General features: G+C 33.2%; 1 protein-coding gene across 2 annotated transcripts; it reads right to left on the bottom strand.

Moving 5' to 3' along the window:
• Positions 1-82: 82 nt before the first annotated feature.
• LOC133181220 (tetraspanin-33-like) lies at positions 83-21,420 on the bottom strand. 2 transcript variants are annotated; one of them, XM_061315755.1, is made up of 8 exons: positions 21,265-21,420; positions 9,474-9,826; positions 8,097-8,285; positions 7,646-7,834; positions 1,671-1,805; positions 1,300-1,347; positions 437-553; positions 83-258 (listed from the first exon to the last, which is right to left on the bottom strand). In XM_061315755.1, the coding sequence occupies exons 1-8, from the start codon at positions 21,302-21,304 to the stop codon at positions 166-168; spliced, it is 1,164 nt and encodes a 387-aa protein (XP_061171739.1). In that variant the 5' UTR covers positions 21,305-21,420; the 3' UTR covers positions 83-165. The 2 variants fall into 2 exon arrangements, with proteins under 2 accessions (XP_061171739.1, XP_061171740.1); XM_061315756.1 differs by lacking the exon at positions 21,265-21,420 and adding an exon at positions 13,095-13,163.
• Between the last annotated feature and the right edge of the window lie 487 nt (positions 21,421-21,907).

Genomic DNA, 21,907 nt, shown 5'->3' with positions numbered 1-21,907 from the left:
ATTTTTACATCTTCACAGCAGTTGCTGCTCTGTAGTGCATACATGTAAAGACATTTGTCAAATCGACAATACACTCCGATGGTGTGCATAATTAACTAGGTGTTCAATATGGAACTGATTGTACGACAGAGTCGATAATTAATCTGTTACTGTGCTAATTAAAGGTTAGCTCTCGTCTGTATGATGATGTAAGTTCCGCCACATGATTCGTCTTTCTACTCTCTTTGAGAAAATTCTGGCGAATATTACTCCAAGAAACTGAAGAAAAGAAAACCAACCTCAACTTGACGTACCATTTGAATTCCATGACACATGTAACAGATACTTTGATCTTGAAGATTTTAACTGATACAAAGATTTCACTGATCATGACATCCAATGATTGGTTGATAGAGTTAATTTCAACGGTTACTTGATTCTCATTTTGTTTACTTACTTGCATAAACATGACGATACACGAAGTGAGTAGAATTATATACTCGTGTTTAGATAACCACTCTCCAAAACCCTTCACACAGCCGCGAGTGTAGATCCAGGACTGCACCTCGCTTAACTGTCAAATAGAAAGACAATATACTAGGCCATCTTTAAAATAACGTTTGTTTGCCATCTCCCGACTCAGGATAAAAAAAAATTTGGTAGATGGGTGGGAAATATCCTGGAGGTTTAAAGAAGTTTCGAGACGGACCATTTTTAGCTAGTAGGTCGGAGAGTGCAAACAAATATTTTTTTTTAAAGTTGGCCCTAGTATAAATTTTTTGCTTGACGATCTTAGGGAATATCTTTGTTTCGCTAACGAAGTTGTAAGGAGGGATTTTGCCATGTCTTTCTGTCTGTTTTTTTTCTGTCTCAAAAAAAGTCGACATCTTAAATAGATTTTATTGACATTTAAATTTTTTTCGCAAATAGAAGTGATTAGACTTGAAGTCAACACATATAAACTAAAGATATAAATATGTATACTTATACCCGAGATAAGTTCATATAAGACTAGTACACCATATACTTTTGGGGTTGGAGGACACATCTAGTACTAGTTTATACATGTACAAAGATTACAATTGAGGCATTCGATCGATATTGAAAAGTTTTGAAAATTGCATGTTTACGATGTTCCTTTTCGATGCTCGGGTTGGATCTGATTTTTCACATAATTCAAGTTCTCTTTATATTTTTTTTTTCGTTTAATGACTTTATGAATTATTTGTTTCGGTGTACAAACATTCGACATAACAGTTAGTAAGTTATATGTCAAAGAAAACACAGTTTGTAACTAGCAGTCCTATCAGATGAACTTACGTCTTTGTCTGTTTTCCCAAAACCACACATTGTGTTCATTCGTTCACCCTGAAACAACAAACAAAAATCTGAAACAAGACAACAAGGCGCCGACATACAATCAAGAGTAGCTAGGATCTTAAGATTCCACGTCCTGCCTTGTAAAAAGAGACTGAATTGATAATAAATTATAAACAATACGAAATGAAGAGTGCAAAATATGATACCAACTATTGTACTTTTTGAAATAAGTTGAATGTTTCACTGCAAACAGATAAGACGCAAACTAGAAGTATCGCCAATAAAATAAATGTTCCATTTTGCAAATTAAATTAATGAAGTCATGTACTAATAATCTGCCTTTGATTTGAAGTAAATGTTAGAGAATTTACCGGATAATAAATGCAGCAGGACTCCGGCACGGCGCATCGGAATATACTTTGGTTCTCTTCCGTGCAATTGTAGTACATATTGAGTCGCCAGTCCTTATATCCCTCATCTGTAGCACTGATACCACAACAGTTAAACTAAGAATGCAAAACAAACAAATGAGTAGATAAAATTAAATCGAATTAATTGAAAAACATCAATATTGGAACAGCTAAAACTTAATTAGGATTTGGAAAACATTGATGCTGCAACAGTTAAAATAAGATAGGAAAACATCAACACCCGAGCAATTAAAACTTAAACTTCAACAATCAAAATACCAACAGACCAGAAAGCGGCACACATGAGCCGTTAAATCTCAACAGTCAAAATACCAACAGACCGGAAACGGCTACACATGAGCAGTTAAACCTCAACAGTCAAAATACCAACAGACCGGAAACGGCTACACCTGAGCATTTAAACCTCAACAGTCAAAATACCAACAGACCGGAAACGGCTACACATGAGCAGTTAAACCTCAACAGTCAAAATACCAACAGACCGGAAAACAGCACACATGAGCAGTTAAACCTCAGCAGTCAAAATACCAACAGACCGGAAATGGCTACACTTGAGCATTTAAACCTCAACATGCAGTCAAAATACCAACAGACCGGAAACAATTACACATGAACATTTAAACCTCAACAGTCAAACGAACAACAGACCGGAAAACGGCAACACATGAGCAGTTATACTACAATAATAAAGATAACAAAAAAAAAAAAAAAAAAAAAAAAATGAAAAATATCAACATATGAGCAGTTAAACTTCTATTGGATTGGAAAACATTGACATAAACTTAATAAGCTAGCAAGAGAATGAAACTACATCAACACACGAGCAATTTAAACTTAAATCAGATTGGTCAACATCGGTACTACATGTATGTACACCATTAGAACTAACATCAGAATGGAGAATATGAACACATGTAACATGAACAGTTTAAACTAATTCAGATAGGAAGACATCGATACAAGAACAGCCTAACTAACAAGAAAATGCGGAAAAGTAAAATATGAAATAAATTTAAATCCGATTAGAAAGCATTGATTCTGCAACAGTTAAATACCAACAAAAATGGAAATCATCAATACATGAGAAGTTAAAACTTTGCATCAGTTAGAAAATATCAAAACTGACACAGTTAAACTTGTATGATCAGATTTGGGAAATGATACCATGACAGCTAAACTACCGTAACTAGAGAATAGAAAACATTAAAAGAAAATAAAAAAAACGTGAGCAATAAAAACCGGACATCCATATCATATGCCATAAACAAACTTTTCAAAAATCATGAAAATCACAACTAAATATTATATGTATATGTTTATATAAGTAAAATAAATAGAGAATACTACATACTAAAATCCATATCATATGTCATACCAGCCCGAGTGGCCCCATATAAGCCCGAGGGCTGATATGATACGGATTTCAGTATGTAGTATTCTATTTATCATATATTTAAAATACTTAATATGCGGGTTCACAGAAAGTCATTTAAGAACGTTTCGTGCATGTTTATGACTGTTTTCTTTAAAATCTAATAGAGCCAATTTTAGGTCTTTGAAAACAAATTAAGTCAACAAATTTAAGTAAAGAATTATATTACATGTTTATTTAAATAAAATCAAGTTATTTATACAAACGTTACTTCCGGTTTGATACGGATTTTTACACACCGGTCCGATACGTGATACGGATTACTTTTTCGGACCGCTACTTGATATGTGGTATTGTGTCGTCACCCGTATCACACAGTGCGGAATTGGTGTATTTAGATTTTACTTCATAAGTCTTTGACAAATAAATTTTGTCAAATGAAAGTTTCATTTAAAAGTTTCTCAATTTTCAATTTAAGTTTCTCAATAATGTCCTAAAAGTGTTGAAAAATGTAAAAATTTATGAGGGTGATGACAAACAAGAAAGACATTTACACATCATAGTAAGTCTACAATTTCTGTTTTAAAGATTTGATATATACATCATTAACAACCAAATTTAGTGCAAAAATCTATACCAATCCATGCTTTATTTATTTATTTTGGTGTGTTTGTAGTACATTTAGCAAGCGTTCTTAAATCGGATCAGAAAGCGTAGTTATTACAATAATTTAATTAATCTCGGAATAATTAACATCAACTCATAAGCAGCAGAATTAACAAGAAAATTGACATTAACACATGAGCAGTAAGAACTTCCGGGTTGGAAAACACTGATTCCAACGACAGTTAAAACTTAATTCGGAATGAAAAGCATTTAGGGCTCAGTCGCACTTTACCGGATAGCGCGAACGAACGTCACACGGATGAAGGACAGCATAATCATGTAATGCATGAGAAGTGTGATTTAAACAATAAAATACTTCCTTTGTTTGTAATTGCAAGAATTAAAGGTTGCAGCCATTGCAGAAAAAATAAATATTAAAATTATTAGTCAGCCCCCGGGCTGACTAGTTATCTTACGAAAAACTTCAAATGCGCTTGCGTGTTCTGGAATTCTGGGAGGTAGACTGGTACCCTGACATTGGTTGACCTAAGGAGCGCAAGAAATTCTGGGAGGTTGAGGTAGAGTAAGTAACTCCTGTTGATTTCGTTTCAGTAAAATCAATATTGTTTAAAGAATGAAATCCCTCTTTTAACACCATATACAGTAAAGTATAAATACAGGTTAAAACAGTAAGGATTTGGTGCTGATTTCTTTGGAAAAACTGCCTATATTGAGGTTTTGTAGTTTGCATTTTCAACAGTTTTATAATCTGGTTTGCAGTAATTTAACTGCTTCGCATCTATTCACAAAACGTGTGTTCTACGCAATGAAACATAAACTTGTGTCTTTTATTAATTTTCAATCTAAAGTTGAAAATGATTACATGACAAAGAACAAGGTACGGTTTCAATACAAATCTTGCCCTGTGTTTTTCTTAAAAATAAAAGTGATGTAAAAAATTAAAACTCATGCTTTTTGAATTATTGAAATTCCATGCAGAAAGATCATACAAATCTTTTTTCTCACATGACCTTCCAAATGCTAATTGTGACGCCATAAACTTGTGCATTTTCCCGTACTTTCTTAAAAAGTTGCAGAAGACATCAATTTTCAATGGAATTTTCTTTCAGATAATATTGTCCACAGGCATCGCCCACAAAGATTTTGAGATATGTGATTTTTCAAAGAGTTTTACACAACATATCTAAATATTAACGTGGACGACGGCTGTGGACACTATTTTCTTAAGGAAAATAACCCTTGAAATGGGTCATTTTGAGGCTTTTTCTGTTTAAAATAGAGAAATGCATCAAATTAATGACGTCATATATCCAGAATGGTACTCCATCATGCTATATTCTTTCCTGATTTATTACAGTCATATACTCAACTAATATTTAAGCCAGTTTCAAAACTTTTTGAAAACATTAAATTTTTAGGGCACAATAAAGCTAAAACCATACCTTCTTCTTTGTCATGTAATCATTTTCAACTTTAGATTGAAAATTGATAAAAGACACCTGTATAAATTCATTTTACTTAGTGTTTGGCGCGTCAGTTGAAACTCTTTTGAAAAAGTATCTTAAATGTATTTTACACGTGTATCCAATTCTGCAGCATAAATATTGGATTATTTTCAGATTTTATTTGATTTACTTTCGTTTTCATGATGATGATGATGACGAATGGATGATTTAAAACTAACCGTCACGGTAGCTCGGTCGGTTGAGCGCTCGCTCCGTAATCGGAAGGCCATGAGTTTGAATCTCGGCCGCGACTGACCTAAGTCGATAAAAAAAAAAGGTTGCAACTGTTCCTTCGCCAGGCGCTCGGCACTTTGAAGTGAGAGTTGCGGGTCCTTCGGATGAGACCTTAAAAACCGAGGCCCCGTGTTACGGCAGCCGTTGGCACGATAAAGATCCCTCACTGCTCAATGACCCTGAGTGCCGAGTAAAGGACCAAATTTGAAGCCCTTCACCGGTATATGGTGACGTCTCTGTATGAGTGAAAAATTCTCGAATGGGACGTAAAAGAATATACAATCAATCATATCATTTAAAGCATTTCGATTCCGATGTTAATTATCAAATTGATTTGTAAAGGTATGCAATGGATAGATCGGAAGAGACATAGATACAGGTGGTTAAAAAATATGTTTAGAATTAGGGAGTGAAAGGTAGTTGATTGACCAATGCTGGAAAGTGGAGAAATTTTTCCCAATCATGCACAGAAAATCTTGCACCGTAAATCGTATTATATTTGCATTACGGGAAATGTAGCTTTATGGTTAAGGACTATTCTCTTTACAGAAGTGGACAGGCTTTCGCCTGTGGATGTAGGCGAAAGCCTGTCCACTGCTCTAAAGAGAATAGGTCAAAGACTAATATATGTATATAAAACCATAATGCTACAGTTCTGCAGCTAGGATCAACTGGCCAAATCGGCTAAAGATAATGCTGAAATCATTTTTCCTTATACAAAATCTCGGTTTCCTAATGCTTTTAAATATTATCACGAAAAAAGAAAAATCCACTGGCTGACTCTCTAAGCTTTTTTTTTTAAAGCTGAATTTGTGTACATAGCTTAGTTTAGAGTTTATACTTTGATGAAAGTCGTCAAACGCCGCGATCGGTATAAAACGGCCAAACATGTATCGTACGAGCAGCAGTCAATTAACGAAATTCATCGTTCCAGTAACGAATGAGAAAACGAATGCGCAACGCATGAGAACAGACAGAACATTTTTTCAAACATTAAAATAACGGTCATATGGTCAGTGTCCAGAGAATGTCCTGTCTATCCATTGCAAGACTGGTAGTGGTCCAGTTGTGACTCATGCCCTACACACATTGATCAATGTTAGAAGAACGCTTAAGAATTAAGGACATACGCAACATAGTTTGAACTTTATTGTCTTTTTCCCTGGAGTTGAAGAGTTCCAATAGTTAAAGAAACTGTGTGCTACATTTTTATGTCTATATATGCTGTTGTACACTTCTTCTAAAACAAGTTTGGATAAACAAAACATCTAGAATATATGTTTAGTAATTTTTGTGTATTTTTCTTTGAATTATACAAGAATTTTCATCAATTGATATCTTTTCAAAACCCCTGGTAATGCATGCTGATTTTTTGTCTACGAACATCTGACGGCACTATAATCTTACATTAAGAATATCTTGAAAAATGATCAGTAGGTAAGGTACCTTGCGTATGTCCTTAAAGAAGAGCATGGGTTCCGTACAAAACGCACACCTGGGCCGTTTGACGTCTGTTAGCGCTTTCCAGTAAGTTTCGACTAAGCCCGTGAACCTTAAACTTTTTCTAAACCATTCAAAGGAAGCGAAGACTGTGTTTGCTTTTATATTATGGTTGAACACTGAATCTTATTTGCGATCTATATAAGGTACAATGACCTCTTAGAGCTTGTGTAAGTGCATTTTATTTTGCTTGACATTTCATCTATAAAATAGAATTATGCTACTGAAAACGCTAAAACCCATTTCCTGTCAGTGAGCAGTGTTAGCGATTTATTGTTTTATAGTTTTACTGGATCAAGCAATGCAGATCTGGTTCCAATATTGCACGCTTATGGCTTGTAATTAACCAATAATTGAGAAGAATTGAATTTTTGTCTTCGGTTTACTGTGCAACAAGTCGATAGAAGTTGTGCACACAATTTAGTTGATGTTAAATTTTCTGTAGACATTTCGTTTCATTGATAACAAATATTCATTTGACGCTTAAATTTATATGCTTAAAATACATTTGAAATAAATCATGGACATGTTTTAGCAGTTAAGGTTGTTTGTGCATGATGGAAGGAGAGTCATTGGTAACAATTTAACTCCCAGCTTGTGGTGACCTACAGTTACTATGTTTCCATAGGATGATTCTTAGAAATATCCACTACCATGACTACATGTATACATTGTACCTGTCGCTGAATGGTATCCATCAGTTTTTTAATGCTTTTATCCTCCATGTACTGCAGTATGGCGCGTTTCAGTAGCGTTTCTGGGGTGAGGCGTAAAAAGTCTCTGGCAGCAGGCTCGGTATAACACACAATGACCAAGACCCCACAGACTAACTCTATCACCAGTACGATCGAAAGACAAATATAAAACTGCAACAACAAAAAAATGTTTGTAAACACAGACTAATTCTATCAACCAGTACCATTCAAAGACAAATATACAGCTATAATAAATAGAAATGCTAGGAAACACAAAGTGTACGTTTCATGGTATCTTTATATATCAGTGCTGCTTTAAATATTTTTTTTACCCTAGACCGATATTAAAGTGCATCTGTTTGAAATGTTTTTTTTTTTCTATTTATTTTCTTTTCAAATATTTTTTTTCAGGAAAAAAAAACGCATCACGTACAGATTTTAGCATCAGAATATGTTCCCTTATAGCACCGACACAACCAAGAAAGGCAATTGTGAATGTGATAGCACCAATAATGCAGAGGATGATAAATGGGTCAAGGACAAAGTCAACTGCGTCCGTGATAACCTTCTGGTCGTCTGTTAGCTGCCATGTGCCGACTCCCACTGCCCCAAGTCCACCTAACTTAAGAACAACAATAAAGTTTAAAAATTAATACAATTAAAGAGAACAAATATGTATTGACGGTTTGACCCCAGGCCCAGTCTCAATTTACACCATTATCCAGATGTGAAATATGAAAGCCCTAGCACCAACAGTTCAAAACATGGCCAAGGTTAAGGGCATATGCAACGTACCTTACCTACTGTTAATTTTTCAAGATATTCTTAATTTAAGATAGTGTTATCAGATGTTTGTATACAAAAAATCAGCATGCATTACCAGGGGTTTTGAAAAGATATCAATTGATGAAAATTCTTGTATTATTCAAAGAAAAATGTACGAAAATTACTAAACATATATTCTAGATGTTTTGTTTATCCAAACTTGTTTGAGAAGAAGTGTACAACAGCATATATAGACATTAAAATGTAGCACACAGTTCCTTTAAGTATTGGAACTCTTCAGCTCTTGGGAAAAAGACAATAAAGTTCAAACTACGTTGCTTATATCCTTAAAGTCTGGTAAAATTTAACAAAGGTGAGCGAATCTCCAAGGACAAGGTCAAATAAGTTGGTACCCAAAGAAAGGTCTTGTCACAGGAACACACATGTGAAATATGAAAGCCTTAACTCCAACCCATTAAAAGTAATGGGCAAGGTTAAAGTTTTAAAGTTAAAGTTTTTGCGGGCAAGCAGCCGAGCAAACCAAGAACTATACGCCCCCAATTTTCAATTACGGGGGCATATAAAAAGAGATACCAATCAAATAATCTAAATAAACTCATATATGAACAATGTATAATTGTTCGAAAATTAGCAAATCAACCGGTATATGCCTTTAGTGCTTTGATCATATTGGGTTTCTTTGATATTCAGCTCACTCCTGAAATGTTATTATTAAACAAACGGTCCTGATTTCAAGGAGTTGAAAGCAAACATTTAATTAGCAATATTTATCTTTCATGGGAAGCATTTGCAATGCATGCAATTTTAATAGCATGTCAAATCATTACTATTGATTACTAGTCCCATTCAAGATTCATAATTATCTAGCAATAAAACATCTGATAAAGGGATTCTGGTAGACGGTTCGCCGTGATCAATTAGATTGGATAATTAATGGACGCAGACAGATGTTTACCAAATGAGAATTAAACGATTTTTCTTAAACAAAATATGCATTTTCAAATTCAAATAAATATCTACTTACCCATGATAAAAAATTAAAGAAAAATAGAGTATATTTTAGGAGGAAGTTTTGAATTTTGACGGGAATCTGTTCGTGAAAGCTGCTGAGGCGGCGGCGAACCAGGTTTCTGACACTCTTCCGGTGGGTGGAATCTCCCGCAGATTTGTCACATTTTTTGGGTCTTCGTTTCACATGACGTAAATCCTGTGGTTCTGGATCTGTTTCAGAAGTTATTGACGTTATAAACACAATATCACCATCATCCGTGATTGAATTGGCGTTTCGAGATGACGTCATTTTTGTTCTAAGGGCAGGTGAAGCCTCCGGTGACTCAATGTCGGTCAGGGCTGAGTTATCGGAGATCGCCAGAGGGGCTGAAAACGGAAAAAGAAACAAATTACGTTAATTAATAAAGAAACATGCAATATTTGTATTTCTGTAAAAAGAAGTTCTACAGAAACCTTTTGCAAACACTAAGGTTGATTAGTATCACTGGTCCTGGTCAAAATTGAAGAAGCAAAGGTCATGAACTTTCGTATATTTGATATGAATTATTTTATCTATAGATAAAATCAATTACACCCAGAATGGTTATACAAATATGTGGCAGAAATTTGGTAGAGACATCGTATTGGGAAATTAACGGACTTAATGGGTCTGCATTCAGCTGATACTTAAATCATTCTAAGACATATCACTACAGATTAGTTCAAGATACAAAAAAATCATATAAATATATATATTATAATTAAATTAAATTTATACATACTATTTATGACAGTACGGATGTAGGGAGTTCCATTCAGCTATTTTGATTACCTAAATTTTTTTCCGAGGAAAAATGAAATACAACCTAAGCAGAAAATGTCATGTTACTAAACTATTATTTCTCTTCATTGTTTCTTAGACTTATACGGATTGGCAGTGTGTTAAATCTGTTCAATGTTTTTTTTTTATTACTTTGTTTTTTAAGAAAGCAAATAGTTTGGTTTTTTTTTTTCATTTTTCATTATTATAAAAATCTAAAGTTAACAAATAGGAGAATGTATTTTAAATAAGAACTAGAAATATGTCCATAGGACATGAATGCCCCGCCGTGGGGTATATTAGTAATGCAGCATGAACATTTGTATTAGTGTATGAAATTTGATCAGAATATCTTGAATACTTTCTTTAAAATTGAAATTGAAATCTAAAAAGTTGGATATAGATGATAAATTCTCACCAAATTATGTATAAGTGCATAAGCTTACATAAAAATATCTTAAATGGTTTCTTTAAAACTAAGCAAAATGCAAATTTAAGAAAAGTGAGGTCAAGGTCACAGGAAAGGTCAAGGTAAAAATGTTGATGCAGTTGAATAGCCCTCATCAGTATGTATCAGCAAATGAAGTTTAATAAAAATATCTTGAATGGTGTCTTTAAAACTCAGCTAAACAATAATTTAAGAAAAATGAAGTCAAGGGAAATTTCAAAAAAATGTTGATGCAGTTGAATAGATTACTTATGTGTCAACATATGAAGTTTTATTATACTATCTTGAATGGTTTCTTTAAAACTGAGCTGAACAGTATTTAAGAAAAGTGAGGTTAAGGTCAAAGGAAAGGTCAGGGTCAAAAAATTTTGATGCAGTTGAATAGCTCTCATTAATATGTATTAGCATATGAAGTTTGATAAAGATATCCTGAATAGTTTCTTTGAAAGCTTTGAACTGAGCTAAACGCAAAGCGGAACGAAAGGACAGACGGAAGACGGACATTACAAACTCTATATGCCTCGGCCATATTCATGGCGGGGCATAAAAATAGTTAATTGTTATAAAACATTTTTTTAATTAATATCTGTCCATGCAGGGTTTAGGGTTTGACTTCATGGGGCGTTGATTTTTCCCTCAATAGTATCGTTAACGACAAGAGGGAAGAAAACAACGTTATTTTATAAACCTCTCTACTGAGATGAATATCAATCATGTGATCTCTGGTTCTACAACAAACCCTTTAATCCTACAAAACATCCAATACAATTATTGTTATAGACAATAAAAAAACTAACAAGGGAACGTAAAATTAACAAGTTTATGATTAAGCCTCTGATTTTTGGAGAATAATTCCAACACCACTATTATAAATGATCAATTATGTACATTGGGGGAATATATGCAAATCACTCAATCTTAATGGGGTCGAAAAGAGTGTAGCTTAAGGAATATACTGTATACTGATAGTGATGGGAAATTCATAGACAGATCTGTACAATATATTATAATGACTTGAGCACTGCTTCTCTTAAAGTTTCCTTTAAAATAAATTTAACGATCATTTTCTCGTAAAGAAACACTGGTGGTTGAAGAGAAATATTAATTCAGGGGCCGTGTACTTCTTTGGACTTATTTGGTTTTTGAAACATGGCTTGACAGTTTTGTATTAACTGTAGACTCTTGTTTTAAATATAGTATGGACAGAATTTAAAAAGAGATTCCAAGCTTTGAAATAGATGGGTTTTTTCACAAATGTTCAGATATATCAAAAGTGTTTCATTTTATAATTTTTTAAGTGAGTAGTACCAACGAATGCAATACATATATATTTATTTTTAATTATTTCTTTACACTGTATGTTCCTATGCAGTTGAGGAATTATGAAATAAACTGTTGTCACTTTTATACTAAATCCCTTTCAGTTTTAGAATTTAAGAAATAAGAGGACTTGGTCTAAGGGCCTTCTTAGTAGAGATTTTAAACCTTTTATTATTAAAAAATAAATGAATAATAGTGAAATAAGTGATCCGGAAAGTGGGGTCTTACACTATAGCAAAAAAATTTGGAATAAAGCGACATTTTAGGTAAGTCTGGCAGTCAACACTCACTGTACATTGATCACAAGTGTTGTGAAGTTCGCTATTCTTTCTAGATATTTAGATTCTAGAGGGAGTTTCACTGTATGCTACATGCTTCATTATCCAAACATACAGCAGCCGTTTGAGCTTAATTTAAATTCAATAGTTATCGAGTTTTTACGATGACGAAAATATTGTCTCAATATTTTTTGTCTCAAGAAGAGGGAAGACTGATACTTGATAAGTATGTATCTGCTTGTGTGTACACTGTGTGTATAACTGGGAAATGGGGGGGGGGTTGTATTGGCAAAGGAGAGGGGGTTAGTTTGAGCTTTTAGATGATGGATAATGGTATACAAACACTACTATGGTTATCGATCGTCGTTTTTTTTTTCATATGAAGAATTTTAAGAATTTTTTGATTGTGGGTTTACTCTCCAAAATTGCTGTAATTTTACAAACTGATAGTATTAAACCTACTCTGTGCGTGTTCGTTATCATACAAAATATATCTTTTCATCATACAAAACAGTCAAAACCGTCACCCGTGTTAGTTGGCCCACCAGTTTAAGGTTCCATTTTGCTGCTATTTAGATTAATATATAATAAATATTCGAACTAATGCATGTCAAGTTAAACAAAAATTCGTGACTTCATGAAAACCAAGGTCAAGATATTTTTACAGATTAATAAAAAAATATTATATTTTTGAAAATTCAAATGTTATTTTCCTTTAGCCACACCAAAATACTTTCATAGAAAAAGGGGGAAGTCATGCGTTCATAGTAAAAACAATCCCAATCTTACCTTTCATTGTGAGGAATCAAGGAACCTAAACAACACACACTACATAACACTTGTAATCGATTCGATTGAATGTCATCAAAAGCAGATCTCGGGGGAACCCCTATCTGTCATCACTGTCAGACCAGATATTAATTTCTGGGGTGTTGTACTTTGAATATAATAGACGGAATGAACTACAATTGACATGATGACCAAACGATTTTACTTTCGTCACAGGGTGTTGAAGATAATCACAATATTGCAAGAACATGTGTTTAACGGCAAAACCAACAAAGCAGTTAGATCTCTGTCAATTACAATATGGTACATTGTATTACAATATGGCTACGCAACATTACTTGGAAGCAAGAATATATCAATAAAATTTGTATTTTGTGATATTTCAAAACTATTCTTAACTAGGATTGTATATAAAATGTCGAAGTTTTTGTATCATATTTATATGGAAAGATTTTAAATACATTTAGATGTACACATGTACTTCTTTCCATACACAAAGCATCATGCAAGTACATGTAATTAAAGGAACATTATACATGTTCATTGAGTAGAGCAACTGCTAACGTACACATCATAAGAAAAGATAAAAATACAGATACTTTTTTACAAGAAAAATGATATGAACCATATCATTCTCTTTAGCTTGGTGTACATTTCGGGAAAAAATATCTTGGCAAAAGTAGTTGATATAAAACGTCTTTGTTAAGCGTAAGGTTAATGAATAGGTGTCAATCTCTGAACTCCTAGTCTAGCTTTTAAATGATTTGTCGCATAGCCCACCTACAAGAAGTGCTAGTCCCCCATCACAAAAATTCCCAAGACATTAATGAGAGACGTTTGTAAATAAAAGACCCTTCTCTTTCCTGCAAAGACTAGTGGTAATAAGGCTTAACTAGCAGACTTGATCAATAGACGAGGCAGAAAGATTCTATAGAATTACGTGTCACTGTACATTTGAATAAGTAAACACAAAGCGTCTCTCTGTCATCTTATGTTACAGATGAAATTGATAAGATCTTTTGAAAAATTCTTTTTAAATAGTAGAATCTGGAAGATTGTTAGCAGGATCAAAAAAGCTTCCGAAAATTCATAAAATTGCTATGTACTATTGAAATGAATAGTTATTACGTAGAAAGCAGAATCCTGTATTGATGTATACATGCAATCTCATTTCAGTATTATCCAAAGAGTGCATCACAAAGCCCAAGTGATCGTATTATAAGGAATTGTACATATGATTAATATGGTATAAGAATTTCTGAATAAACAAGATCATTTTGAAACACTGATACCCCCGTTTGGCATATCATAGCCAAAGAGGAATTTTTTTTTCAAATGTATACACTGGCGGATTAAGAGGGTGGGGCAGCCCCCCCCCCCTTGTGACCAAAATACACATAAGATTTATTAAATCATTTTTTTTATGTGGCAGTGGGCCCCTACCCCGACCCCAAACTAGTCGCCCCCCCCCCCCTTTTCAAGATTCCTGGATCCGCCACTGGTATAGGTTAAATTCCAAGGTTTAGATTATGAGGCAAAAACGTTGATATTCTAAGGAAGGTCTGTTCACATAGAATGTACAATTAAAATATAAAAGTCCTAGCACCAACCGTTCAGGAGCTATGACCAACGCTTAAGATTTTCCAAAAAAAGTCAAACTCCAAGTTTATTAACTCAAACTCATAAATGTTGAAACCCAGGAAAGATCTTGTGTCAAAAATACACCCCTAGCACTGATTCTCAAAAGATATTACCAAGGTTAAATTTTATGCGGACAAACAAACAGATAGACAGACCAAAAACATATATAATATTTGATTATGGGGGCATTAAAATATTGTTTTTCTTTAATTGTATATATATATATATATATATATATATATATATATATATATATATATATATATATATATATATATATATATATATATATATATATATATATATATATATATATATATATATACAATTAAAGAAAAACAATATTTTAATGCCCCCATAATCAAATATTATATATGTTTCATATATATATATATATATATATATATATATATATATATATATATATATATATATATATATATATATATATATATATATATATATATATATATATATATATATTGAGAATCATGAAAAAATACATTTATGTACAATTTTAATTTTGTTTGTTGAATGTAATATATTCCATCCTTTTTCATTTTATAAATAATCATATGAAGTTTAAAGCAAAACAATCAAAACGTACCAAATGTTTAATTTCTGCAGCAAAGAAAATTTCCGGAAGAAATTTCCAAACAAAATCGTATAATAAAAATGTCAGTGTTAAAACTACGCAAATTACCGTTTTCCTTGAAAGTAAAAATCTTCAACTATTTCATTGGTCAAAATGCTGTTCAACGCAAGGGAGATAATTTTCTTGTGCGACTCAACAATTTAAAAAAAAACAATCAAGATTTTCAATTCTTAAAAAGATTGACAAAACGAACAAAAGAAAATTGCAATAAATGAAACAGACTCTTTAATTTTTTTTAAAGGATATTCAAAAGTATTTCTATACTTTCATGGTATACAGAAATGTTTTTGCGTGCAAACATTAAAAATTGTGGTTATTCTTTTTTCTTTGTATTGCATATGGTAGGGCTACTGTCTGTAAAATGTTGATGAAGAAAACTAAACAAGAATAATACAGCCTGATAGGTGTATATCATTTATATGTGTAAGGTCGTTGCTAAAGACGGCAAAGCTTTTTCAAAAAAAGCTCTACTTGTCAAAACTACTATAATTGAACAATAAAACAGGTGGTTGTTGAGGAATTTGCAAATAAACTACATTTTATTGCGTCTCCGAATAACAATAATCACAAAAAGGCAGACACACACTGTAAAGATACATACTTGTTAGAAAATCTCTTCCTTCATGAAGTCTTCATTGAATACTAAACCTGACAAGGAAATGTTAAAGAAAAATACTAAGTACAAACAAAGGCACAACATGAAATTACCTCTCGACACTACAAGAACACAAACACCAGATTGTTTTACCTTACGAAACTAACCAAGTAAAATACCAGGTTGCATTGATCTAAATCTCTCCTCTCTTCCGAGATGTTTCAATTATTTTATAACAATCAGACAATGACAGCTTGACTAATGGCTAGTCATGTATTCCTAAGTCGTAAAATTGTGAAGTGCCCATCATGTGGCTCTCATGACAATACGACATTTAAGTATTTTGTGACGACCTGATCAATAAAATGGCTGCAAATCACTTAAGTGCTTGCTGCATGAAATTTTATAAAATCTTGCATGTTACAACAGAAAAAGACAAAAAAACGTAACATTTCTTCAAAAGTTCATTGGAAAAAGGAAGTCAAAGTTTACTTGCACGTGTAAAAAGTGTTCGAATAATTTTGATTTTACGGAATTTTAAGCAGTTAAATTCAGTTTTGGAGATGTCAGGTATCTCCCCTTCTTAAAAGTATGGCCCACAATTGAACAAAAATATCACATGGTCGTCCAATACGTTCTTCAACGTACGTTTAAAATTTAAAATGTGGTTTGATTTCACGTACATGTATATGTTTAGAACAGATTTTAATATTTTTTCCAGGGATACTCTGTATTAAATTTGAATTAAATTGGTCAAGGGATTCTGTAGCCGAAATGTTAAAAATAACACAGAAGATACATCTGTACAAACGTTTACTTATATATACCGAATCTTCGATCAGTAATTAATTCACTTGAAATTGAGGCACAGATGTAGAGTACCATGTGCCATAACGCTCACCCGGGTCAATTGGTGCTATTTTTCTATAGATTTTTAAAAGATTATTTTCCTTCTTTATTCCTATGAAAAATTTGACCCCATATTCTGACCACAACTTAGCCTAAATCGATCATGACCTAATTACCCGAATTTGAGTCCACAAAAAACGTTGGTCTTTCAATATGACTAACATGGTCTTGCTGTTCTGGAGAAAATTTTACAAAAGATTTTTTTCCCTGTATACATGTATATATGCATGATAAAATTGATCCCTGACTTTAGCAGCAATCTAACCCCAGGGTTCATAATTTGAAATGACTAGAGTCCAAACAGTTTGAAAATGTTTGCATATTTTTTAAAATATATTTTAGTGTGTGAAATGACTCTGATCCCCTTTTGTGGCCCCATGCACCCTAATTCAGGGAAGATGAGTTGAATTATCTTGAATTAGGACGACGTACGTTGCACTATGCTTACATATTGATAAAATTAATCGTAGCCATAATTTGAGAATAAGAACTAAAGATTTTTTCCATACATTTCTATGCAAAAATATGGTCCCTATATTGTGGGCCACCCTACTCCGGGAACCACAATTTATACAAACTGGAACCCACACAACCTGAGGATGCTTGCTTCTTTAAATTATTAATCAGAGCCCTAACAGATTTTTTAATTTACATCTACGCAAAACTCTGAACCCGAAGATGCTTGCATATTAATATGGTTTATTATAGACGGACTTGCTGTTCTTGAAAGAAATTTTTTTAAAAAGATTTCTTTATATTCTCATGTGAAACTTTGATCCCTATTTCGGCCCATCCATCCCTATAAAGCCAGGAAGCTTTCACATAAATTTTATATATTCAGATCAAGTGGTTCTTAGAATTTTTTTTTAGACTTTTCTAGTTAAATAACATCACCCTGTTTTTGCCTTTTTAGCTTACCTGAGCTGAATTTATCCAGCGTCTGTCTGTCCATGATTAGTCATATCAACACATGTGTACAAGCTTACCGTAGATTCAAATTTGTTCAAAGCATCCCCCAAGGTAGAGGATGGAGTAGGGCCACAACAAGAAATCCAAAGGATAAAGGAAAAAAAATAAAATAAAAATATCGGGACAATTATTTGAAAAATCATTTTTTCCGAAAAAACAGACCATGATTAGTTAGTTCGATATGCAAGAATATCCTCAGGTAGTGTACATTGTAATTTGTTCAAATCATTGCCTCTTAGGGTATGTTGGGGCAACAGCAGGCGACATTAAAGTTTAACATGGTAATATATATGAAAAAATAATCTTTGAAAATCTTCTGAAGAACAACATGGCTATGATTAGTCATATTAATATGGAAGCATCCTCAGATAGGGTAGATTCAGTTTTGTTCATATCATTGCAACGGGGTTGGATAATGCAACAACAGGAGACAAAAGTTTTAAATGGGAATTTTGGGAATGTGTGAATTTTTTTTTAAAATCTTCTAAGGAAGAACAACAAGGCCATTATTAGTCATATTCTATATAACAGTATAGTTTCAGTTTGATCAAATCATGCTTCCAGGGGATAGGATGAGGCTACAGTAGGGGATCGGAGTTATACATTTTAAGGGAATATTCATGGACAAATCTTTGCAAATATTCTTAAATTATGTGGATTCACTATTTTTTGACATGGATCACGGGTTGGGGCACCATTGGATATAAAATTTACATATGTCTGTGTCCATGAAAAAAAAAACCTTCTTTTCCAGAACAGCAGGGCTTTGCTACAGTGTATTTGTATTGATAATAATGCATCTCATTGTTATGTGGAGTCAAGTTCAGTTGTGGGGTCAAAATTTTTTTTGAAAATAATGAAGAAAAAAATCGCTGAAAATCTTTTGAGGAACAACAGCCAAAGTAAGTAAGGTCAGCTTCGAGGTCCATGGGCTTCTTGTTTGAATTATTTCCCCTTGGAAATATGGCCTTTTTAAAAAACAAACTTGAATCTCCTTTACCCAAGGATGTTTTGTGGCAGTTTATTTCCCTGGTTCTGGAGAAGAAGTAGAAAATATGGCAGACAGACGGGCAGACAAACGACGGATGATCAGCACAGCTCACTTGAACATTTGGTTCTGGTGAGCTAAACACACACACACACACACGAATGTGGATTACGAACCACCAATAATTTTGAAGAATTTTAACCATTAAGAAACAAAAAAGGCACTCTTGTCTTTTGAAATGAATTTTCGATCTCTAATTAGCTCCAAAATCCAATATCACAAAGAGAATTGACGTGATGGGGGTTTAAAGAGAAGCATTCTTTTTATATTCCAATCACAGAGCGCCCTACAACAGAGCCTTAATTTGCTTATTTTCCATACACTGTTTTGCCAGATATAACGATTTATTTCATTAAAACCATTCTTTTCATTCTCCGTGGATTTGGAAACTAATAATTGATACAGACTTGTTTCCGTGATTTTTTTTTTACAATCGGCAATGCAATCAGCAATGCTGGTAATTTCATTTCTTCTTTTCATTTTTTTTCAATTGTCTATTTTTTACTAAGTTTTAGATTGTAAGCTGAATTGTACTGAAATCTTGTAAGATAACAGAAATTGTGAAATAGAGATGTTGTGAACATTTTGAGCTTAAAAACATCGTAGGACTAAAAGTGTCCCTGAATCTTATATTTATTTTTTTTTAGCCCCCCACCCCCACCCCACCTCCAATCCACTTGTTTCGATTAATTTTGTTTCATTTGAAAAAAAAAATAATTGATTGACGCAAGACAGCGTCATTTAATGAGAAACATATATGGTAACTTGGATGTATACAATTTTACATAGAAATAGTTTATTTTGCTCTAAATGTAATGCCGTTATCAATCAGTGATGCATGTATTTGAGCCATATGTAATGGGGATAGGCTACAACGACTGAACACAATGACCAGAGAAGCAAGTGACAAACCTTGTTGTGGTTGCAGTAATGCACAGATGGGAGGATTAAGTAAGCATAATTAACAATGATGTATTGTTCATTAGCTGCAATGGCAATACATTGGTATACTATTTGCCGTGCGAAATAACCAGTTGTCCACAGCTTTAAATAATAAATACTTACAATTACATGCTATCCCTGGAGATATTTCGAGAAACTTACCTCTATAACCTCTATCAAAACCTCTGTGTGTATGTGTGTGAGTGAGGGGGGAGGGGGGACTGTTGGCCTTCTTTCAATGAAATTCACATAAAGCATAAAAGACACTGTATTGCAGAACACATGAACGTTTCATATGGCTTTGTTAACGAATGTAATTTTAGTTTTATCAGGAAAAGAGACAACCAGGGAATTAAAAATATGATTCGGGAAGTTGATCGAACCTACAGATATTTTCCACACAAATAATGATGAATTCTCTAGAGATTTCTGACATGTAATGAACAACCAAATGATACGGATAAGCTTTTAACTATTGATTCTAAGTTGATGAAAAGCAACGTAGAGTCAACGTTCGAAATAGGAACAGTATATAATACGCTAAAACGAAATATAATCCACCCAAATGCATGGGAATCTCACGGTCGATTCGATTACCCATAGTCACTAATATTGCGGAAAACGACTACAGAATTATTTACGGAAATCTTTGAATTGTGGCATCGATTCCATCCTTTGTCACGAGTCGTTTTCTTCGGGAAGTGAAAAATATTGGCACAAAATTTGCCTGGAAATCTCGACTACTCAAGCCAAAAAGCTCTCTGTAACTTCATCAATGATCCTCTAGCACGATAAGAAGATCGGGATCGGCAAATCAAATAAATTACGTAATATTGTTTAAGAGTTGTTATCTCTTCGTTATTTAAATTTTTTAATAATAAATCACTTGTTTATTTAATGAAACATGCTGTGTTTTCTTCCTTTGCCAACTTAATTTATACACACATATTGTTTCATTCCATTTGCCTTCTCTCTTGTATAGTTATCTGTATAAAGCGAGATGGATTCAAGATGGTTAATATACATATAAGAGCAGTGTCCGCCAACATTTAATATTACAATATATATATTTTTGCATTGTACTCACTTTTGAAGACATATGAAATTGTTACAATACAAAAATTATCAGCGAGAAGGAACAATATGAAACCAACAGTGTCTAAAGATCTTTTTTAATTTACTTCGCAGACAATTATTAGTTTATACTGAGAAAAATTGACTTTAACTTTCTTTTTCAATATTGCACAAAACGTTTCCAGTAATCTGATAATATTCATTTACAAAGCCAGAGGCACAGAGGGACAAGGGAGATGGTTGCTACAAAGCTTGCGTTTACTTTCAGCAAATAACATAATACAAGTATTTTTTCTTTAATTATAAAATTATTTTTAAACAAAATACTAGTACTCACAGTATTCTCCCCTGTTAAGCAATTCAATGTTCCCCGCCATTTTCAACTACTGCTCTGATACGTAATGTGTATATTTCTGGGAAAGCAGACGAGATTTGACATTTTAATCCAACATTATCCAGGTACATTGGCCGGAACTCCTTTCATTATATCCTCATAAAATGTTAAAAATGACAATCTGACCAGCTTATCGCTCATAAATAACATGGGAATCCTGACAACCAAGTTTTTTCCCCACAATTTTACAGAGCCTAACGATTTGCTGTAAAGATTTGACAAAACAGTGTAATCTTCCTTAATTTACACAGCAGAAAGATGAACAGATGTTTCATACACAGAGTGAAAGTTTACATTTTTCTGATGTTTTCATGTTCACAAATCACTGTACCAGTATTCACAGTACAGCAATATTTAGCGCACATATGTCTGCCTGTTATATCGGAGGATTTCGTACTCCTGTGTTTGCCCTCAGTCTCTATTCACGGCTACTAATCAATGATCACAGATCAGATGTAATATATCAATCACTAAACGCTTTTTGTTTGAATCCGCTCTGATTTCCAGCAATGTAATCGTTTAATCTTATCAGTAAAAAGTATTTTCATTTTTTTTAGGGGAGGAGTGGGGACAACAGAACAGAAAA

The sequence above is a fragment of the Saccostrea echinata genome, unplaced genomic scaffold (genome assembly GCF_033153115.1).
Source record: "Saccostrea echinata isolate AGI-Se365-2 ecotype Australia unplaced genomic scaffold, CSIRO_AGI_Sech_v1 ptg000008l, whole genome shotgun sequence".
In the NCBI taxonomy this organism is placed as follows: Eukaryota; Metazoa; Mollusca; class Bivalvia; order Ostreida; family Ostreidae; genus Saccostrea; species Saccostrea echinata.
Note: the sequence above shows the minus strand (reverse complement) of the source record. Positions and strands in the feature narration are given on the sequence as shown.